The sequence below is a fragment of the Convolutriloba macropyga genome, chromosome 11 (assembly GCF_964194025.1).
Source record: "Convolutriloba macropyga chromosome 11, txConMacr16.3, whole genome shotgun sequence".
Classification (NCBI taxonomy): Eukaryota; Metazoa; Xenacoelomorpha; order Acoela; family Convolutidae; genus Convolutriloba; species Convolutriloba macropyga.
In genome coordinates this window covers 53757900-53782366 of record NC_134478.1, presented here as the reverse complement: position 1 = coordinate 53782366, position 24467 = coordinate 53757900, and the positions used below count along the sequence as shown (strand labels likewise).

The 24467-nt window shown below is 32.3% G+C and overlaps 1 protein-coding gene across 2 annotated transcripts; it reads left to right on the top strand.

Moving 5' to 3' along the window:
- The first annotated feature begins 6370 nt into the window (after window positions 1-6370).
- LOC142349938 (solute carrier family 49 member 4-like) lies at window positions 6371-15245 on the top strand. Of its 2 annotated transcripts, XM_075401795.1 has the most exons (3): window positions 6371-6661; window positions 7072-7443; window positions 13885-15245. In XM_075401795.1, exons 2-3 carry the CDS (start codon window positions 7174-7176, stop codon window positions 15196-15198), a joined length of 1584 nt encoding a protein of 527 aa, XP_075257910.1. In that variant the 5' UTR covers window positions 6371-6661; window positions 7072-7173; the 3' UTR covers window positions 15199-15245. The 2 variants fall into 2 exon arrangements, with proteins under 2 accessions (XP_075257910.1, XP_075257911.1); XM_075401796.1 differs by having other exon boundaries at window positions 6371-7443.
- The last annotated feature ends 9222 nt before the right edge of the window (window positions 15246-24467 follow it).

Sequence of the window (24467 nt, the reverse complement as noted above, 5' to 3'; positions counted from 1 at the left end):
TTTATTTAAAATTGTTTTTGGATATCAAGTTTGCTTACACAAAAACACCGGTCAAAATATGAGTTGAGATTCATTTGGAGCAAATTATCAGGTCTTCGCCAATACCAGTCAAATCTTCAAGTAGCAATTTATTTGCTACCCTAAGACGCTCAATACGCTCAAAAGCTTGCTTCACTGTCTTAGTTGATAAACAAATAAAAAAACGACTGAGAGATCGAGAACTAAAATAAACTCTGGTAACGGTCATTTGACACCTCATGTTATCCCAAGATAAAACCTCGACATACGAAAAGACCGTACTCGACCAAAATTAGGCATGAAAAGACAGCCGAGGACCATTAATAGGTACAATATGGTACCAAAAAGCTACGTACAGCATGATCTCTGCTTTTAAAGCATGATTCGTGCTTCATAAGCATGATTTGCGAAAAGGCGTGAAAAAAAGTGTGAAATTTAGAAGTTTTAAGAGATATTTAATTCTAACTTTCTCCGCTTAAACAGAAAAGATGGTTAAACCGCTTTGCTCTTATACCGTTTGCCAAGTTGTTACGCTAAGAGATGTCGGACTTTCATGATCTAAAATACAAAAGCAACTCAAATTAAAATCAAGATCCAGTGCACAGTATGCATACAACCGTTACCTGAAAAACAACAGTTTCGAGGCCCAAAAATCGAGCGGAAGACCCCCCAATTTGTCAATAAAATCAGAAAAAAAGTTAGTTGCCGATGTTTTGAAAGATCCCAAAACCTCACTGGAGCGAATTCGTGTGGCTCATAACGCTTTCTCTTGCTACGATACAATTTTCAGAGGTACAGTTAGACGAATTCTCAAAAAATATGGCGTTTTTTCAAGAAATGCTGCAAAAAAAGTCAGTTTGAAGAATAAAAGCAAGTGTTTTCGCTCAAAACTGTGTATCAATATGCTCAAGAAGCCATTCTCTTTCTGGCAGAATGTGGTTTTTACTGATGAAACAAGGGTGCGCATCTCCAGCGACGGAATTGTTAGAGTTTTTCGAAGAAATGGAACGAGATTTCTTGAAAAAAACACAAAAAATTTGAGTTCGGACAAACGATCACCTATGTTTTGGGGTGCAATACGATCAGATGGACGAAAATTGCTTGTTAAGTGTCCAAACAAGCTAAATGTTGTCGGTTATTTGGAAATTTTGAAAATTTACGAAAAGAAAATGCATTTCCTGGACCTAATTTTTCAGCAAGATAATGCTCCTGTGCATAAATCGAAGATTATCGGCAATTTCTTCCAAGAAAACGAGTGGGAGGTACTGGAATGGCCAGCATACAGTCCAGATCTGAATCCTATTGAAAATTTATGGGCGATTTTGAAGCAGCGATTACGAAAACAGACATTTTTTTGGGAAAATTTAGAAGAAAAAGTGTATGAAATTTGGAATGAAATTGAAAAAGCAGACGTCGTGAGAAACGTGTATGAAAACTATACAAACCCTCTACTAGACGTTAAAAAAGCTAAAGGTGTAATGACGCGTTATTAGAGAACTAATTTGAACTCAAAATGTTATATTATTTGTTGTTTCTATTGCTTTTTTAAAAATCTTTAGGTGTACGTAGCTTTTTGGTACCATAGTGTATGAAAAGACAGTGCTCGATGTTATTGGGTACGAAAAGAATTTGACTTGACAATAAAGTGTGTCCTCGGTTTTACCTCCAGTACATACATATAGAGCAGGTTTCCGCGAGGTTATTTAAAGAAACTGTTGAGCTAAGACGTCCGGTAAGACAAAACTGCCCCAGATTCCAAAATACTTTTTTCATCAACAGTGGAAGACCATGGGGATATTGCGTCATTATTGGAAAGTTAATCCGAGGGTTGAGGAATATTTCATGAGTCTTTTTGGCATTTTCTAAAAGCTTCTCTAAACACTTAAGTGTTAGGACATTTAGCTCATAATATGGAAAACATATCTTCCAAGTTAACAAACGAACATATTTTAATCTAATTATGATTCTACCAAAGTTTTGGCAAACTTTTTTTTGGACTTGTCTTAATGTTTAGGTTCAGCAAGACAAACTTGTCTCTAGATGCTGATAATTAAAACGAAGCTCTGGATTCCCGATTTGAACATTGCTTTATAGTTTTTTATAGTGTCTCTCTCTAAATAAAGAAGGAAAATGACCTCTTCTCTTTTTTTTTGTAATTTTATTCTCTAAATGTGCACGCTGTGATTCCACCAAACAAAAAAATACAATTTTCTGGGCGTAAAATTGATTTTTAATATCTCAGGGCTTGATAGATGAACAAAAAATTTCAGATATCATTTAGGAGAAACCAGAAAATAAGGAGTGAAAATTGGGCAAATATAATGAATTTTTTCCTCGCACAGTTCAAAACGCAAAAAAGCCACATATTGAAGTTCCAATGACAATCTAAGATGCACACTCTGAAAAAATACGGGCACAGGATATCGCAAGGTCTCGGCATATATATTGATTTTTTTAAAAATTTTGTTTTAGAAACAAGTTCAAAGATAACTTGTCAAGAAAAATATCGTCTGATGAGTTTTCGTTTCTTCCCACTCTTAGTAACGGGGTCTGCATTCATTGTTTTGGTTTCCCAAAAGCGTGCGTGTATTTCGGATGTTGATTTATAACTACATGTCTAAAGGTACAGTGCTAATCTTTCGGCAAGTCTCTTTTCAAGCAATTCGATTTAAATTAATTTTTGAAAGGATTTTTTGAACCATCAAATAGATTGTCAGCATGACCTTACACAGATTATAAAATAAAAATGTGTACTTTAATCAGCATTGCGTTTTTTTTCGTTAATTTAGTTTTTAAAAGTTGCTGATTAAAAGAGAAGTCAGACGCTTCTTTAAGCCCAAAAAATTTCCAGACTGTTCTAAACCTTCACGAGAAAAGAATATCGGTCGGTCACCATTGCTGTCAAAAATTAACATATAGAAATAGGACAAAAACCACAACCTGAAGAGCACTAGGTCTCTATGCACAAAGTTGTCTCTTCAACAAGGTTTGATGCGTGATATATTCGGACCACAAATAAATTAAAAAAATAACGATGAATTGCAAATTTCTGCCAAAAACACTTTGAATTGAAGTTGATCTCTTTAAATTTTCCAAAAAAATTGATAAAAAAATAAAAAATGAACTCTTGATTGAATGAAGTCCAATCTTTCAACAAAATCGTCTAAAATTTTTGACAGACTGATAATATTTAATTCGCTTTATGTATTGAATATATGCAGCATTGTCAAATTTAATAATATTTCTAATTTTTTTATTATCTTAAAGATTTTGTAACTAATTGTGCTGATTCTAAATCAGAGCTGCATTTTCAGGTTGGATAAAAAAATTGTTAAAGCTCAAAAATGAGAAAGAAACTTGTTTCTCATTGACAGTAGCTATGAGGTATAAAACAAACCTTTAAAAAGGTAGCTGGAGAAATTGATGACGCAGAGTCAGATACCCATTTTCTTCATCTAATTGCAAAAAATGTCAAAAATATTGCTCAATACATTGCTAAAGTTAATCTTCAAAGGAAAATGATTTGACATCAGTCATTGTAAAATTCTTCAAAAATATTTCTGGATTTTCAAACTGCTCAAAGAGACGTGAATTTTTTGCAATGGTTTTTGGGTGTCATTGGACAAATTTTTCTCAGTAAGAGCTTGTTATGGCCCATAAAACTTTGAAAGAGAAAAATATCCAAAAATGGCCATTTGTTCTTTCTAAAGGACTTTTGTCATCCCACTAAGTTTGGGAAAGTTCATTGCTTGATGATTATTACCAAATGCTAATTTTTTGATGGTAATAGTCAAATGTTTTTGTACAGTTAGTATGAAAACGGTTTGATTTGAGTTTAAAAGTACGTTTTCGAAAAAAATTGGGATCTTTTTGCAATATTGCCTCTCCATTATAGTGGGCGCATATTATTTGTTCCCCAAAACGCGTACGCCATATCTTTACATAATCAATTACATTGTAAAAAAACTTGCTCTGTATCTGGGGTGCATAAGGTACTAGGAGCAAAAATGGAAAAGATCCAAAAACTGCCCAGATTTTCTGGTCTGCTTTTTATTTTTTCCTTGGCTGTATATCAGTTGCAATTTTTCTCCAATGAGTGTGCATTTTTTAGACGTTTTATGTATAATGAAAATAAATTAGTTTGTAACCAGATATCAAAAGTCAGCCTGATGCACTTCTCTCTTACTCTTTTACTTTGTTTAATGACCACTGAAGACGTTTTTTCATTTCTTTAACCCTGTAACACCCATAATCTAATAGATTTTTGAATATGGCTATTTGCAAATGAACAAAAGTTAATGTAGATGGCAAAAGATCGATTTTAATGATCTTAGCCAGTCAAAAAGTTTTTTATTTTAGGGAACAATTGTTTTAAAATTGCTTTCATGTAGGTTTTTCGCCTAAAGCACGATAGCGCTCAGATTTTTTTTACTTTGAAATATTGATAAAATTATCAACTGGCATTACGAAACTATGCAGGGAGTTGAAAAGAAGAATTATTGCTTAAATTGTCTTAAAATGAGTAGAAAAGATTGATCTAAAAATAAAAACCCGCAATTTCACGTAGTCAACCAAATGAAGTTTGTGGTATCAAAGCAATTTCATCTTGGAAACTAAATTAGTTGTATGTATAATAAAGATAAATTAAGCTGTGACCAGATATCAAAAGCTGCTTTGCTCCACTTCACTCTTACTTTGTTGATTGACCGCTGAATGCGACATTTCTTGCTTTTTGTTGGATGTTTTCCCCATTAATTTTTTTCTGAATGGAAGTTTGAACAATTTGTCATCAAATAAAAAAAAGTTTTCTGAAAAAAGTTTTTGTTTGTTGTACACGACATGTACACGTTATGTAACAAAAATTTTCCTAACATCGTGAAAGTACATTTTTTTAAAAATCGTAACTCAATTTAAAGTTAAGCTAAGGGACCTCTTACCTTAATTTTACATTAACTTCATTTAATGTGCAAGTACTCCTTATTGATGGAACGTGTTATACTTTCAGCGGGTACGTTTTCATGTGAAAAGTTGAAATCAATTTTTATGTTTAATGATATTCTGGACTAGAATTAGGTGCCTCGCTTGGCTTTATCTCGTCAGAAATTTGTGGAATTTTTTATCACTCTTTATGTTCAGTCGTTCCCTAATGTAATTTTTGAAATTTTAGGCCATGACTGAAGGAAGCGTCATAAACACAGAAATATGTTCTATAGGTTAGTAAACATGCCTATGAATTGACTTAGAGGTTGAACCACCTAGCTGTAAAAAATTGACAGATTGACTTCCCAGGATGAGGTGCGCGACCCAAGTCAAGTCTGATCACACCAACTAGAATTGCGCATGGGTGATACAATTCTACCATTCCACAGAGTCTGGAAGGACTATTTACGATCTGGAAATCCTAATCAGAGCCCCTCCCAGAGCGTGGATAAGTTTGTGGTATGATCTGCATAGCATGAACAGAGCCCTTTCAAGATTATGTACGGTATGATCAGAAACCATTTCAGCGTCCGGAAAGTCTGCTTAGAACCAAGAAGTCCAGCCGAGAAAATGGTCAGTCTCCCGATAGAAAGAGAAATAGTTTACCCACGAGGGTTTTTTTCTCATTGTTTGAAACCAGTATTTTTCAGTGAAAAACTCAGAGATTTACAAAAATGAGGTCTATTTTTTGGAGACAATACATCATACCAATGATTAATGCAACTTCAACGGTTAAAGGTGTCATTCGGGGTACCCCCTGTGCGCGACCCAAGGTAGTTTTTCACCTGCAGTGCATAACTTAGTATGTTTGGCAACCCAGTGCACACCATTCAAGCGGGTCTGATCAGAGCTGGATTGGGTCGCTCACGTCATCCTGAGTTATGAAAAGACAACAGTTCGAACGTCACTAGCGAGCTCAACTTTGCATTTTTTTTCGATTTTTTTTTCATAAATCTGTCATTTTTTCATAAATCTGCCTTCTCATTAATTTTTTTAAAAATCTCAAACATGTAAATTCGAATAACCCCAAGGTTAAAGTTATATGTTGTAATATTATAAAGCAAACATACTACATCTTTCCCTTGAATAACTAAACATAATAACAATAAAAAACTAAGGTTCAGTTTCTAGTTCTCGTGAATTATTTTTAAAAAATAAACTTTTTATTTCTCAACAATGATTGTTCTTTGAAGTGTACTTTGAAAGTTACACAGACCACTAGTTCAGAATGAATTAGTTTGTTGGTAATTGTGTTTTATGTTTATAAATATTATTAATGCTACTATATTGTGTTGTTTACATTAATGACATATTGAACAACAAATATCAGAATTAATCGGACCATAACCATTTTAATGACAATGTCATTGAATTCCACAATTTTACCGAAAATGAGTTAAGTTGAAGATCTTTCGATGTAATTTAAGAAATTTTGAAGTCTTACGAATAAGTACATATAATTGTGCCAATTGAATTCTTGACTCATTAAAGAACAAAATTTGAGTATAGTTCATTGTTGAAAATTTTCTACAGTTTACTTTACTATTCGAATTGCTACTTTTTATATTGTCAAATGCAATAATTGAAAGTTTCCTTGACGAATTCTCGACGATTCCTGAAGTTATGATTTTGTGATTTTTCCGATACAGAAAATTGAGTAAAAGTGAGAAATATTTTTACTCTCAATACCTGAAAGGCACCTGAACTGCTGTTCAGGTATTTGTTCTAGCCTTTTTCAGTTGCTTGAAAAAAGAATTTACGCTGAGAAAAAAAGCTTCAATCAAATTTTTGCTGTTGTTGAAAGCTTGTAACAACAATCCAAATTTGGTTTCCTTTCAATGAAGCAGTTTACACGAAATTTTTAGATGATATTTAGTCAAAGAGACCTGAAAGAGAAAAACTTCTTGAAATTTTCAAGCCTTTTTCAAGTAATTTTCAGGCCATTTCAAGTAAAAGTTCAACCAGCGACGCCTGATTTTCAGGCAAACTTCAGGCGCAGTTCAGGTGGGAACAATTTGCCTGAACGATTCAGGTGTTTTTTTTTTCAAGTAAATTTACCTGAACTTTATTTAGAGTGAATTGCTTTCATTTGACATTAAAAACTTCTTCGCGTTTCTGGTTTTCCAACACTCAAACTTGTTTCTGGTTTTTACCGACATTCTTATAAACGGCATCATGGCTATTTACGAGATAAACAACGATTTGGACCACAACAATGACGACGGATGTTATTTTGTACCTGCTGAGAGTCCTGAAGCCCTCAGACGTTACTCCAGTTCTGTGGACAGACGGGCGACTATAGATCTGGACGAGAAAGAGGAATCCTTGAATTTGCGAACTACAAGGAGACGGTTTTTGGTTCTGGGATTGTACATGGCTTGCGCCTCCTTTCAGACTTACACCACTAACTGCTTGAACCCAATGTCTTTGGCAAACTCACCCAGTGTTAGTTTTTGTTTGCTTGTTTTAACAGAAAATCGGGCGACTCATTATAGTAATCTTCATTTCATTTCAAAGAGTTCATTTTGACTGTCTTCCAGAACCATATTTTTTTTCCAACTTTGATGACTACTGTTGCGAACATATGAGCTTAGGAACAACCATTTTTAGTCGCTCAAATTTCTTTTATTAAGTCAATTCTAGTCAGTCGTTATAATATGCTCGGGAAACAAAACGAGTATTGAACTGCTTCAGTGAAAACTACAACTGGAATTTGCAAGACCTGAAAAAATAACCAGAACTGAAACTAGAACAGGAATATCAATCTAAACATTTTTTTGACCATGCAGTTGCCTGCCATGGAAGGGGAGATGCGATTTCAAGGCACGATAGAATTCGCGATCGCATAGCTTCCGCCTGTTCAGCTGCTAATTTGTCTCCAGTAATTGAAAAACGCAATCTCATTGCAGAAAACAACTCACACCCCGGAGACGTCTATCTGCCTTCTTGGAAATCTGGCCAATCTGCTGCTCTAGATATAACCGTGACTTCCTCTCTGCAACCGAACATTATTTCTCATGCGGCAGAGAAGTCTGGCTATGCAATTGAAGCTGCTGCTGAAGATCGAAAATATGCTCAGTATGAAAATAGCTGTGCTAAACAAGGAATTTTGCTCGTCCCTCTGGCAATCGAAGTTTTGGGCGGTCTGTCGAGGACTCTGAAGAAAGCCTTACTGCGCATGTCGTTGTTAGCTGACAGCAGAAATTATCAGTCAGTGGGACAATCCATTGCCTTCAACAGAGCAGTTCAGTCAATTTCTGTTGTCATCATACGAGGATCAGCTATTATGCTGTTGTCGCGAGCCCCGTAGTTGAACGCAGCAATTAGTTGATGTTGTCTGATAATCAGCGACCCGATTGTGTGGGACGCAATGTGAAATTAACTTTTCCTAGATGCTTGTGTTAAGCTGAATCAATCTCTTGATGAATTAGAAACAAGCCCGAATTTTTATTAAACTCACCAAATGAGAGGGGAGTCTTCTCGTAAGCAATGTCATTCAACAGTAGGGTACTTGAGCCCAGTTCATTAACGCAAAGAAATTTAAAAAAACGAGAGTTAAAAGGCTGAGGGAGAGAGGAAGAAACGTCAGAGATCGGAGAAAACATTAAGATTGGCAATAAGAAATAATCAGCAAACATTTAAATTTTAGATCAATATAAACTAATTTGATATAAATTATTTGATAATGGAGATCACGCAGTTTGCAAGAATTCAAAACGTTTTCATTGAAAAAATAATTTTGTTTTGAAAAAAGGCTCGATGATTTTCAGTTTTCAATGTCTACGCACCTTTTCGAGGATTGTTTCTTTATCCTCCTCAACTATTTTGAGACGACAATAAAGATTGAGAACTTGGAGATGGAAAACGACACTGGCTTTGCAAGCGCAATTCAGCTCATTGTTTTTTTTGCAAATATATCCTCATGGGTCTTTGAACATAAAAATAGCACGCATACATTGTACATTTTTTTGAAATTGTTTGCTCTTTCAGAACATTTTGATAGGTTTGAAGACTGACATGCAAAACGTCAACTAATATGTGAGACCAAATAGTCCACTCCTATAAAAAATTAAAGGCTAGCTTGCTGTCAGTTTTTAAAATACAAATCTGAGTGTGAGAGTGGGATGATGAAATAATTTTATCTCAATATTTGAAGTAAATAAAAAAATATTTTGTTTTAAATTCGATATAAAATCATATCAGAATGAATTCAGTAAACACTCAGTTTTTATTGTTCGGACCCCTCATGAGGGGGGAGGAACTGTATACTCAAATGGTTTTTTTGTTCAGACAATTTTCGCCGATCGATATATTCATCGTAGAGGGTTAGGACTGGTATCATTAGAAAGGTCGTCTAGCGTAGCATGTGGATTTAAAAAGATTTTTTTATTTACTTTTTTTACAGGGAGTTACCGAGGTTCAAACTTCTGAGAAAAGTGGAGTGATTTCCGTTGTTTTTATTCACATTTTCCGGAATTTTTACCTAAATTTTCGTCAATTTTGCAGAAATTTGTTGAAAACTTTAAAAATAGTCTTGCTGATTTTATTCTAAAAGACACAAAAAATATTACTGATTTTTCTATTAATTTTTTTCTATTAAAATTCGGGCTACTTTATTCATTATTCAGCCTTTTTCATCAAAAGCAGCACGAAATAAACTCCTTTAGTCCACTTTGATTGATATTGCCGGAAGTACAAACCCAAACAACAATAACACAATCTTTATAGACTTAATAGGGGATTATTCTTACTTCCGCTTTTGTTGAGAATTTGCTGTAGTTAAAACTTGAATTGAATATCAAAAACGAAGAACATATTTTTGAGGTTTTAACTAACAAATTATCTATATCTATAACATTCGAGAACTTAAGTGTTCCTACCGGACAATCAGCATTAGCAAGGCTAGTTTTGCAACAATCTTAGACTGTTACAATTCAAAAAAAATGGATTGTAATCCGTTGGTCTTTTTTTTTTAAATTGTTCCTTTTTTTATTAATCAAAGAACAGAACATATCAAATCAAAACTTAGGCGTGATAAACCTAATTGGATTCCTCCGCAGCTCCTAATAAATGCACTTAGTGTTTTACTTGAATGCTTAAGATCGTTTTGACTTTCAAATGTACTTCATTTTTAAATGATTATTGGCTTAATGTAGTTTTCATCTATTTTTTTTCTTTATTTGGTCAATTGGTAGAAATGGTTCAACTTTCTATTGTTTTAAACTTCAATACCTATTGCGGTTTTAAGCCCTGAGTTGTTGTTTTCTGGCTTTGATACTACTAGATTTCAAATGTTATCTAATTTTAAAGCATTTGCCAGTTTTTAACGCTTTCTAGTTTTGTCATATTATCACCTTATTGACAATTCTCATATCATATTATTGGCGTTCATAAGGCACAATTGATCATGTTGAAATCCTGAAAGATAACAATTATCTTTTTAACGGCTTCGACACTTCTTTCTTGAAGAACTTAATAGAAATTTTGAATTTTGTCTTTAACTGTCGTTTATACTTTGTCTTTTTAGTCGTATGAAATTTCCTGCATAAAGGCAGATGACATTGCCTTTTCATGTACAAATAAAGGAGCCAATTTTCTGATATTAGTAGATAGCTGATGGGTTTCATGACATTGAAAACAACTTTTTTCCAAAATAAAAAGAACTTTTTAACTTCGCAATTTTGTTCTTTTTTTTGTCTTTTTGTTGCCTAGTCTCGTAAAATATATCTCAAATATGACATTATATGACATTATTGGTGTCAAAGGAACGTGTCAAAGAGGATGGTTGTCACAAAATCCAAAAACTCTTTACAAAGAATTCGTTATCACCTTACCGTTTTTTCACAAAAAACGTAAATTAATTTGATTTTTGTCATATTTGAAGTTCTTTATAGACGCAAGACATATTCGGGATAAGTGTAGGTCTCAAGAGCTTCTTTTGGACAAAGAGACGAAATTTTTACTTGTTGCAATTAATAGCTTTCATGACTATGGAAGTAAATTTTTTTTCGAAAAAAACTCAAAAGCATTACCTTCTTTAAACATTTTTTTTATTTTGTCTACTTTTTACCTAGTCTCATTAATGAAAGGCCACATACTACATATTTGGCGCTTGAGGAAGGCGCAATCAAACTTTTCTTGAGGATCTTAGTATGGCTCTACGGCTTTGACAGCGTTTTCTGGCAAGTTTTGATTAAATTTTTCTTTGTTGTCTCTTTGTTGTTCTTTTTAGCCGCATAGAAAATTGAATAAGAACAGGTCTTAATATCCTTCTATAGAAGCATTGGCAATCGTACCCCTTTGGGATACTATATTGGATTTCTATTGGTTTTCACTAATTCATTAATAATTGTTTTAAAAGAAGTTAATTGTTTTTAAAAAAAAATCGAATTTTTGCAACTTTACTGTTTTTGTTCTTTTTTGTCTAACTGTTTCCAAACTTTTCTATGAACTGGCCCTATATCTTTTCTGTTAATATAAAAGTTATGTTGTCTAGTTTCAGCTTTATCTGAAGGTACGTTGACTATGTTAAGTTTTGTTTTTTAAAACGGACAAAGTTTTTGATGTAATTAATGTTTGTTGTTGTTGTTTGATTTTGATGTGTGTCTTAACTCGTTTTCTTAATATTGACATATCTCATCAATCTATTGCATCTTTTTTAGTCCACTGAGTTATCTGCTTTGGAGGCTATCTTTTCGTTCATACACTATTTTTTAGAAAAAAACTTGGGCTGTTTCGAGTCTTTTTTGGGGTACCCAAAAATAATTTTTGGCTTTTTCTATCTGTTTCTCAATTGGCAGACAATTTTGACAAAATTGTGGATGAGCGGGGTCGAAACCTTATGTGCGATCGCACATTACCGAGCCTCCTTTTTGAGTGTTTGCATAGTGACCCCACACTATGTCACACCGCAGTCAAACTTGTGTAGCACTACATACACCACTGGCATTTTTTCATCATTTATCATCACAACACAGTTTTAAGTTCATACTCAGCATTGATTTTACACGGCAATTGTAATTATACTGATTTTTTTTAAAAATGTTTTTTTTCGTCTGGTCATAATGGTGATTTTTTATCGTAAATATGCTGATTCAGTACTAGTTTTAGAAATTAGAGTTGAAATATACTGCTAAGTTCAGTTCTGAAAAACTCTGGGAGATCAGTCAGGCTTAATACACCAACTTCATAGTGTTCATTTATTGTTCACGTATGCTGCTTTGTGGTGACCAGGCCACTTTTTTGCATCTGAAATTTTAATATAGCGCCATTTTGCAGTCATTGAAAATAAGGTTATAAAGGAACTATAGGTATGGTAAAGTGAGAACCCAAACTCGTATAGAGTGGGTCGAACCAGACAGAGGTTTGAACGATCAACCAACGGCATGCTAAACAGGTCTTACTTCTTTGAGGTTACATTACTCTGCTTGAAGTCACTGAGAACTTCTGGCGTTGGTCAAGAACAGAGAACAAGTTCGAGATATTAAGGCTCTATTTGGAACTGATATCTGCCGTGAAGTAACCTTGCATAAAACACTCACGTGCACATTTTGAAATGCCGAAGGTCTGCAGTGCTGGAAGTTAAAATGCCAGAAGTTGCCTACTTAGCCAGAAGTTGACTTCCATTGACTTTCATCATTTTAAAACGTGCGCGTTTCGTGTTTTAAGCATGGTTACGTGACTCTGCAGAAGTCACTTCAAAATTCTGACTTAATATCTCGAACCACTTCGCGGTTCCCCGGGTCGAGAAAATTTATGTAAGAAATGCGCTGAAATGGGCTGATTTTTCAAAAAGTTCAGCGCAAAAATCTTACAAAAAACTGCGCTGAAATGTGCTGAAATGCGTTGAAACTTTGCAAGAAACGCGCTGAAAACCGCTGAGTTTTCAAAAAATAACGATGACTGAGAATCGAACCTTGTTCTCTGGTGCCGCAGCCTTCACCCAATCAACTGCGCCAAAGATTCCTGAACTTCTTCTTATTTAATTTATTTTTATATTGATAGACATTTTAAGAAGAAATGCGCTGAAATTAAGTAAGAAGTGCGCTGATAATTCAGTGCATTTCTTAAATATTTTCAGAGCTTTGCAGCGCATTTTTTAAGAAAAAGTTAATCGTTATATACGGAAAACTAAATGGTTCGAAATTGAGGAATCGTTGTCAAAAAGCGTTTAAATCCACTAAATAATTTTAAGAATTGCGCTGAAATTTAACTAAATTTCTTACAAAGTTTCAGCGCATTTCAGCGCAAAATTATGTAAGATTTTTGCGCTGAAAATTTTGAAAAATCAATGCGTTTCAGCTCATTTAAGCCCATTTCAGCGCATTCAGCTCATTTCTTACATAATTTTAGCACATTCAGCGCACTTCTTACAAATTAACGCGCTGAAACGGCGCTGACATCTCGACCCGGGTCTCGATAAACGCCAGAAGTTCTCAGTGACTTCCATCACAGTCACGTAACCATTACTGAAAACACTTAAACTTGCAAGTTTGAAAACGCATAAATTTGATAAGAATTTTTTTGCACTCAACTTCTGGCTTTGCAGACTTTTGGCATTATGAAACGTGCACGTCCTTGTTGTTTTTTTATATATAACCAATTAGTTGGGGGCAAAAACGGAAAGTGCCTCATTTTTTATGTGTTGAAAGCAGAAGGATTGTTACAATTTCCAAATGTGTTCCTTTAAAAAAATGAAAATTGCGATTCATAAAACAAACTATTTATAGAATTTATAGAAAATTTTAGAATAATCAGATTGTAGAAGTTTCGAAATAAAAGCGACTGAACTAAAAATCAAGGCTGAACTATGGAGGGATTAATGCAAGCGCTTTATTCAAGCCAAAATTAACTTCAGAACATCAAGCGGTTTTTTTTTCATTTTAGGAGGTCATCCAATCAAGTTTTGCCAACGTCAAAGTGTCAATTCTGAGCCTGATTTTCTTCGCATCATGCGTCCTCTTATCTCACCCATTCAGCATTCTGGCCGGAAGAATGGATCTAAAACGATATCTAGTCGGATCAGCCTTTATAACCGCCTTATCACTAACCATCAGGTGCATATTTATATCTTGCACTGTCGACTACAACAACAAATACGTCTTATACGTCACCCAGCTTCCATTATCAATCGCAGCCTGCATGTCTTTAATTTGCCCGCCCCAAATATCTATACAGTGGTTTCCCCAAAGCGAACGGAGGTCCGCGACTGGGCTAGCTTTGTTATCCATGTATTTGGGCGTATCTTACAGTTTTATTATTGACTGTATACTTATTGTGTGTTATCAAGATGCCCCGAACTTGATGAAAAAATTCCGATATTTCCAAATGTATCAAGCTATTTTCGGGGTCTGTCTATACTTGGTTTTATTGTTCGCGCTTCCTAAAGTTGACATCACCTTCGTTCCCAGTTTCCTAAGTTTATCCCAAAGATTTTCCATCAAGTCTAGCCTATCAAAATTGAGAGAAAAAGGAAGAATTTGGATCTGTTTAACATGTTCAGCAGTTACAATTGGAAGTTTTCTTTTCTTTTTCTATCAAATTTCGTGGGTTGTTGACCAGTTAGATTTATTCGATACTGATAGCGGGCAAGTTATGGATACAAAAAGCCTTTTATATTTCGCCTTGTCCGTTTTAGGGACTTTAATTTTGGCCATTTTGGCAACTTATGGGCTTTTCCGACTCAGCGACCGTTTTCACCGATTATTTCCGTTTCTTTTCGGCGTTATGATAATATATACGACAATTTTCGTCATTTTAACGATATTTGTGTTCGTTTTTCTAGATTATTGGAAACAAGTTGGACAGTTAGTTTTCTTTTTAGTAACCGGAAACGCCGCTTCCACTTGTATATTTGTGTTCACTCCACTTTTTGCTGAATTTATGTGTGATTTTATGTACCCTATACCCGAAGAATTTACATACGCCATTTTTTTCAGCAGTATTTTTGTGATGCCGACAGCTTTTAGTTTCGCGTTTCTTCACGCGGGCGAACACGATGATTCACGTTTCGCGAAAGCAGCTATTTGTGTGGTGATGGGTTGCGCAGCTTTTGGGACGATTTTGTTTGCCACTTTGAAGGGGACGAAAAATAAACGGAACGTGGTCACCAGCAATGCCCAGAGGCGAGACCATTTGTCAAATACTGATAACGTTTTAAATAATTCTTTTAATCAGAGTCAGTATATTTTATCAACATGATTTTGGTTATAAAAGTGATCATTTCCGGAAATATATTTTTCTAACAAGCAGCTTTTTAAATTTTTTGACATGAAAAATTGCTGTAGTTTTGAAAGATAATAGAGTATTAAAGCTTTTGATGAGTAAAAATTGTTTCCCAAAATTATTGAAAAGAGTTTTCTATAAATTGAAAACAAAAAGTTTTGACAATTTTTAATTTTCACACTTCAAGGGCACGTTTGCGCTATTAAACATTGTGAACGTTCATTAGCTGTTCATCATTTCGCCGAAATTTCCTAATACAAAATTAGCTTATATTTACCCTCGTTAACAAAAATAAACGCTCAAATAGCAAATTACATTAAACTGCCCTTTTGAAGAGTGATTCCAGAAGGAAACTAATTGTTTTACCTTAATTTTTTTGTGAATCAACCGCAAATTGAGGGTTTTTAATTGCTCTAAGTTATAGAAAAATGACAAATATTGTTAGAAAAAACCAATATGAAGTTATTGCATGGTAAATTTGAGAATTCTCGGACCAAGTTTAACAGATTTTACGTGATATTGAGATTATTGTTTCTTACGAAAAATTGCAACCTTTCTATTTGCACTTTTGTCATGAATATATGACTAAAGATCATCGACTGAATCTAAACCATTGGCTTGATCAAGTTAGAGAACCATATGAAGGCTATGGTTACGATTATGAATTTATAGGAATATCAGACGTGCAATTTAACATAGAAAGAACTAAGCCATCATTAGGATCTTATACTGAACTACCACCCGGATTTAGAAGTAAAACAAAATCGATATTACATAATGAAAACAATAAACTTAACTGCTTAAGATTTTGTATTACAGCTGCATTATTCCCCGCAGCTGATCATGCAACTAGAGAAAGTAAATGTATCAATAACCTAGTTGATGACTGGGAATATAATGAAAACACTTATGATTATTTAACAAGAATGCAGAGTAAATACAACATCAACATTTGGATTTAGAGCCTATAACTAGAGATGGTTTTATAAACAATGACAGACTTGACTTAAGACTAAGGATTGGCCCACAACAGAAGATAAACCTACAACGGAAAATAAGCCCTCAACTGAAGACAACACTAATATAGAAAAATTACAGAAATGTTCAAACTTCATCAAAGTTCGTAAGAATGTAAGAATAATACTATGGGATGAACACGCCGCTTTAATTAAAATACAGAAGTATTATTGGAAAGACCTGATACTAAAATTATGAAGTATTGGTTTTGTGACAATTGTTCTCTTTGGTTCGTCACTCAACAAAAACAAGAAACCCATGAATGCTGCACACAAACCAAACCACAGATTGTGTGCCCTAAATTAAAACAAATCAAATTCAAGAACCATTACAAACAACAAAAAGTGAAGAACGTCGTCTATAGCGATATTGAATGTTATATGGTCAGCATTAATAAAAAGATTGGTGATAATACATATAGAATATCTGACCATGTATTTTTTGCCATTGGCTTCAGATGGAATGGTGATTACAAATCATACTTATGATTATGTCAAAGATCTATTGGAAAAAGAAACTGAGAATAATTTCAAGTTAAACATACCAACAAAATTTAATACAGAATATAAATTATATCATGATATAAATAACACGTGTCATATTTGTAATAAATCTTGCATTAATAAAGTTAGAGATCACTGTCATGAAACAAGTAAATACAGAGGTCCTGCATGCAATATTTGTAACTTAAACTATAAACAACAAAATTTCATTCCAGTTATTTTTCATAATGGTAAAGGCTACGACTTCAATCTAATATTTAATGAGATAATTAAACAGAATAATAATAAGAGAAAAGTTGATGTATTACCTAGTACTAATGGTAAAGCTAGAATGTTTAGGGTAGGTATACTAAAGTTTATAGACAGTTACAATTTAATGACAATGTCTCTGGATGAAATAGCAAATGTTTATCAAGTTAAAAGTAAAACATTATATCCTTATGAACACTTTAAGGATGAGAATAGCTATAATAATAAATGGTGTAATCTATCAATAGAAAACTTTAGATCATCTCTAAGAGCCAAGCTACCAACTCAAGCAGATGTCGATAACTTTAACAATTCTAATAGTATGAAAACAGGTAAAGAGTTAACACTAGAGTACATGGAGAATGATGTCAGAATATTAGAACATAGCTTCAATCTATTTGTTAAGTTAAACATAGTCCTTTACAAAATCAATCCTTTGCGTTATATTAGTCTACCAGTTTTCAGCTTTGATTGTTTCCTAAAAATTCCTATAGAAACAATACAAGATGAAAAAATGCTAAAAGATTTCATTAGTGCAATGACAGCTGGTTTATGTGGTGTTATGGGCAATAGATATATAAAAAGTCAAAGTCAAAGTCAAAGTCAAAGTCACAGTCAAAGTCAAAGATCTATATAATACATTGATTCTAATAACTTATACTAATGCAAAAGCTACCATATATAGACTTCAGCTTTACTGACGTGACTCTAGACGAAGGGGGAACCACGTTTTAGCGTATATTAAACACTCAAGATGATAGTGATTATGGCTATTGGCTTATCTGTGATTTAGAATATACTAATGAATGTAAAGATAGAACTAGTAACTTTCATTTACTACCTAATAAAAGAGAAGTAGAGAACTAGTATACAAACAAAGATCTCCAACTTCTTCAAAATTGAGAAACTAATATTAGATCAGAATAATAAACATGAATATCCGATACACTACAGAATGTTAAAGTTTGTTGATAAGATAGGTGAAAAGGTTACTAAAGTGCATAGAATAATTAAACTGAAACAAGATTATATCAATAGAGATTATGTCGAACTCAATACTAGAATGAGAGCAGAAGCTAAGACTAAGGCTGCGAAGGATATATTCAAGTTAATGAATAATTCCCTATTTGATAAAAAATGTGAGAACCCATTAAAGTGTTTAGAAGAAAAGATTTAACGGATGATTATGAAATGTCTAAAGCTGTTAGCAAACGCACATGTAAAGATGTCATTAGATACGATAGCTATACTCTAATCAAATTTTATGAAAAAAAGAAATACAATATGATAAACCAATATAATTGGGCTCAAGATTATTAGAACTTCATGAGCACACTCTGCATGTATGAATTTTTTTATTAATGTATTACAACCATCACTCAAAGATCTAATGTTGCTTTATATGGATACTGATCGTTTTATATTAAACTTTAGTGAAGGTTGATGATAAATACATGGAATTAAGTAATCTAGATAACCCAATCAAAACTAATAATAAAGTCCCAGGCAAATTCAAACATGAACTTGGAAGTAGAGAGATAAAAGAATTCATGGTACTAAAACCAAAGACCTATAGCTTGGTTACCCATGGGCAGAACAGAACAGCACAAGAGAAAGGAATAAAGAAAGAAAACAATGGGAAACATGAAAACTAATATTGTGTATTGATGGATAATAAAGAAAGAATTGTAGAAGAATGTAGAATACAAAAAGTCGGGGATAAGATGTCAACAACTAAAACTGAAAAAAGAAGTCTGAATAACTTTGATGATAAAAACTTCTATCTAAATAACATTAGAAGCTATCCTCATGATAAGAGACTATATCTATTTAAAAGAGATTTAATAAAAAGGATTAATACTACTGCAATAAAGCTATTAATAAAATTGGAGTTAGATGAAAGTAAAGAGACATTAAAAAAATTTTCTTGAACTAACTATTAATGATGTTAGAAAGTTAATTGAAGCTGCTATTAGATTATATAATGATCTTTAACATGATTATGAATATGATTATGAATATGATTATGAATATGATTATGAAAATGACTAGTAGTTAGTAGTTAGTAGTTAGTTGCTAGTAGATAGTAGTTAGTATTTAGTAGTTACTATATTATATATCATCATCTCTTCTATAGAACATATTATTTTTTTTATACTGTTTTTATTTTATTTTTATATTTCTCTTTGTTATTTTTATATTATTCTATATATAAAAAATGACTAAGCTAAATAAACTTATAGAATTAAATAAACTAGAAAAACTAAACAGAAAGAATAGGTTAGAAGATACATTAAAACAACAGGAATACTATGGTCAAAAAGAAGAGTTTTTTGATCTTTTAACTAAAACATTTAAAGCAAACAATGAACAGAATCTAGCATTAGGTGAAAAAACATTAAGAGCAACAGATTGGCAAAATGAACAGTGAGATAAACAAACTAAGATGATAGAGCAAGCTAGGAACAAGGCAATAATGATGTCTAATGAAGCATTAATGAAGCCTGATGAAGCCGTAGAGGAAACTCGTGATGTAGCACCAGTTTATGTTGATACAAACACAACCAAAATGCTGAAACTAATCCACAATTACAATTAAATATCGTAGATTTACCTACTAGGAGATATGAAATGAATAAGGGCGATATAACTCTAGAGCAGGGTGCGTTCATTTAATTATAATATATATGAATTCTCAGAAGGTTTTATTAACTTTCTCACTAACCCAAATGTAACAAATGATGATATCGATGAAGATCAAAATAAAATTACAATGCTTTTATTCGATATTGGATATGATAAAAGAAAAGTCGATAAGAAAAGCAGTAGATATAGCACAATAAAAAGTGTAATGACGGAAAAATATATTGTGTTTTGCAGGGGTTTAACTAAAGATAAGCTCGACAATCATAGCTGTAACTCCTCCAACAATTTAACAGAAAGATTAGAATTACTTATTATAGAAACCAAAACTGGTAACGATGGATTTTATGATGAAAAGTTAAATACATCTAAAGGACTATTATCAATGAATATTATTAATAAAACACAACTAGACAGTTTTGTTTTTAATTATGGTAAATGAGTAAGCCTATGATCATGTCCATAAGTAAGCCTATAACTACATCCATAATGAAACAACAAAGCACAGTTAAAACTAAGCAACAACTACTAGCTAAAGAAGTATTCAGTCCTGAAATAAAAAAAATTTAGAAGAGAAAGAACAATACCATTATATAAAGAAGAAACATGGTCAGCTGATATAATTGATAAATCATCTCTAAGTAAATACAATAACGATCATTAGTTTATTTTAACTGTTATAGATATATTCAAAAAATTTGCATGGGCTATTCCATTGAAGAATAAATCTGGAATATCTATAACTAATGGTTTTAAAACAATCCTATCACAGGGCCAAAAACCAGAAAACTTATGGGTAGATAGAGGTAGTGAGTTTTACAATAAAACATTTAAATCTTTACTTTAAAGAATATGAAACCGAATTATATTCTATTTATAGTGATTTAAAGGCTGTGTTTGTAGGGAGATTTAATAGAACATTAACACACATAATTAATAAACCAATGTTCATCAACGGGGATGGTAATTGGGTAAGTATATTAAATGATGCTGTTGTAACATATAATAATAACGTTCATTCATTAATTAATATGACACCTGTTGATGCTTCAAATAGTCTATAATAAATAATCAGTTAAATACAATGTTAAATCAACCAAATCAACGTTCAAGGGTAAAACTGGCTACGCCCAAATTAAAGTTGGTGATTATGTCAGGAATGCTGACAAACGTAACATTTCCTCTAAAGGACACACTTCTAACTGGAATAGAGAACTTTTTAAAATTAATGAAGTTTTAAAAACACAACCAACAACATATAGAATAGAAGACATCGATGGTGAAATAATGGAAAGTAAATTTTATGAACAAGAACTTTTAAAGTCTGAGTTTGATTTTGAATCTATTATGAAGGTTTTGGAATCTTTAGATATAATCTTTCTGTAAACAAATAGAAAGGTGACAAGAAGTAGAATCGATCAGGATAAACAACAATTGGGGAACCCTTTTCTCGGATCAACAATAACCAATAATCTAACAACAAACAAGGCCCATCATTTATTCTTAGAAGATAACGATAATTTTGACTTGAAATATATCTATAAAACTACAAATGTACGCCCACCCATAGATGAAAAAGATGTTGTTAATAAGAGTATTGTGAGAATAACCTATTATCCTCTTCTAATAAAATAGACATTTTAAGTAAAAAATATAACTGAACTAACTAAGGGTGATTTTGATCAGGTCACAACTCAAACATTACAACTAAACAAAATACAAGTTAATGAAGAACTAATTAATGAGTTCGTTAAATCATTAAAAGACGTTACAAATACATTTGTAAAAATTAGCATTTGTAATAAAGTTGCTAGTGATACCATCTCTAAGTATAATCAATTAAAACTAGAAATTGATAATAATAGGCTTAATCAGATTAATACTAACCTACAGCTAGATGATATGTTCACTACTGGTCTGAAGGAATTTGAAGAAGTTAATGAAAGGACTAATTCTTCATAGATGAAGCCCTTATAAAGAATAAAAAGACAATAGTACAAAATATAATAGCTATATTTTTAGAAAGTAAGCTAGTAGACAACAAAGAACAAGCAAGACTAGAGATGCATTATGATTTTAATCAAGAAGATATAATGAAAGAGATTGAGATTTATTTTAGTTAGTTAAAATGGAAGAAACTAAACCCAGTGCACCTTTGCATTATCCCAATACCGCCTCCTTCTCAGAACAATACATAAACAATAAAATCCTAGCTAATAATAAATTTAATAAAAATATTAACATTATAAAAGATATTAGAAATTATTATGAAACTGAAACTAATAACTATAATAAGAAGTTAAGTAGATAAAAAAATTATATTAATGTAGCTGAGATAACAGAAATAAAATTATCATCAATAGCAATAATTGCAACATCAACATCAGTTGCAATAACAGGTATCGGTCTACTTTATTCTATACCAACAGCTTTTGCTACAGCAACTGTTTGTGGTTCATTATCAAAAACAATTAATACTAAAATAAGAAATAAAATAATAAAATATTCACAAATGTACACTTTAAGTAAAGAGTTTAGTGAAAAGTTTAATAAACTATATACTAAATCAAGGAATGATAATAAAATAGATAATGATGAGTATAATGAATTAGTTAAGGTATATGAGGATTATGAGAAGAACAAGAAAAATAAGCTGAGTAAAAAGTTATTAGTGTTAAGTTATAATAGTATGTTTAGTAATAATAATATTATTATTAATATCTACCATTATTCATATTTAGTCATGGTGAAGGGGCCGTAGGCCCTGGTCCCCCAACATGGACAAAGTCCCATATTTATGGTGAAGGGGCCTTTGGCCCTGGTCACCTAACATGGGCAAGGCCCCATAGTCATAGGCTAGCCAGAGTTATACCCATGCCCATACCCATACTCATATCTATAATCATACTTATATTTAAACTCTATTTTCTGAAGTCTAATATAATTAACCATCTTTTCTTAGTACCTGAACATAACCCTCTACCTTTTTGTACTACTCTTATATCGTCAACAATAGCTACAAATTTAATTAAATCAGGTGTGGCTGATAAAGCAATTCTCGGGTTTCTACTTGCAGTTGCACTTTGTATTCTACTTGCTAGTTCTAATGCCCTTACTGGATTATTAGCAGCTTTCTTTCCAAAGTTAACAGTAGCTTTATCAACACTTTTAAAGAAATCCTTCAATCTCTCAGTTTCTATTGTTGCATCACTGACAGTCATTGACTTATTTCTCTTAAACTTAAAACGATTACCCTTTAACATCTTAGTTCCTTTAGCTGTGACAACCCCTCGAATATTATTAGTACTACTATATTGTCTACCACCAACACAATATGAATTAGTTTTAAACCTATTAAAGCTACTCGTTTTTATATATATAAAAAAATGCAAGTTAAAAAGTATAATCTTTCTGTTGCTAGGCCTAAACTCCAACCATTACCTATAGCTAAGACTAAGCCTAAGCCCAAAACTAAACTTGAAAAAAAGGACTGTCTCTGGAGAATAAAAAGAAACTAGATATTATTTATGCTAAAGGTTTTATTAAGACTAGTAGTAAAAATTTTGGCTATGACATTGAGTATAACATTGACTAGAGCTAGAACAATAACTATATTATTATTATTAACTATATCTATACTTATACTATTAGATATAACTAAGATATAACTAAGATATCATATCAACCATCGTTTTACCATCACTATTCACACTAATAATTTTTCTACTTAATACTAAAGCATTACATATAACATCTGCAACTGCAACACTATATTTAAAATTTAGTTGTTTTGGTTTCGGGCCTATGTGATCAATTTGATATCTAGTATCAAATACATATATTCCATAACTACTTTTGAATGATCTATGATTTATATATGGTTTAATGTTATGAGGTAATCCATTATAATCTTTATTAAAATCAACAATCTTTTTAAATGCCTCATTATAATTATTAGTGCCATAATTAATAATCATTCTACCCTCAGGATAAAATTCACTACCAAACTTACAATAACAGACAGTAACATTCCTTATATGAAATATACTTGCATGAGTTTGTTCATTAACATTATTATTCTCAAAACCAATTATTATCTATTGGGGTCTTTCCATACCAAGATCAAATAAGAAGTTAGTTGCATTGGGTGAATTCTTGAAAAAAATTTTTCTTTCATAATAACTGAAGTCTATGTTATTCTTTTTTTTAATCCCTTCTGTACAATAATTCCTTTATCATTACTAGGATCAATACTAGATGCACACCATGATTTATCTATCTCTAGATATGAATCATGTTCATTTAAATTATTTGATTCTATTGAGAATGATATTAATGTTAGTATTATCTGTATTCATCGTTGCTAGATTTTTTGGTTTATGTCGTATAATCTTACTCTTGTGTATTTCATTACTATAACCATAAGTTGTATCCAAATTAGGGTCCATTTTTATTAGCCAAAAAATGACATATTACTTGATCTTATGGAAACTACAAAAAATACATGAGGCTCAAACTAAAGCTGAAGAAGAACACACACTTAATTTTAGAATGACAAAGCCAGAAGAAAAGTTTAACTTTAGTGAACCTATAATTAATACAACAAGGTTAGGTTTAATTAGTTTATCGGTTTATAACTCAATGCTTAATGGGAATAGAAGGAAGAATCAATACTTATATGATAATCAAGGTGAAACATTGTAAGATTCTCCGCATTTTAGCTGTTATACCAGGTGCAGATGAATTAATCAAAATAGCAGAATTAATAAAAGAAGAAACTAATGGTAATATTATAATAAAACCCGATAAGAATACATCGAAATGTTTAATGGA

Coding starts and splice junctions, on each gene's coding strand:
- LOC142349938 (XM_075401795.1), top strand. CDS start 7,174: ATGGCTATTTACGAGATAAACAACGATTTGGACCACAACAATGACGAC. Junction 7,444..13,884: donor CTTTGGCAAACTCACCCAGT/GTTAGTTTTTGT, acceptor TTTTCATTTTAG/GAGGTCATCCAATCAAGTTT.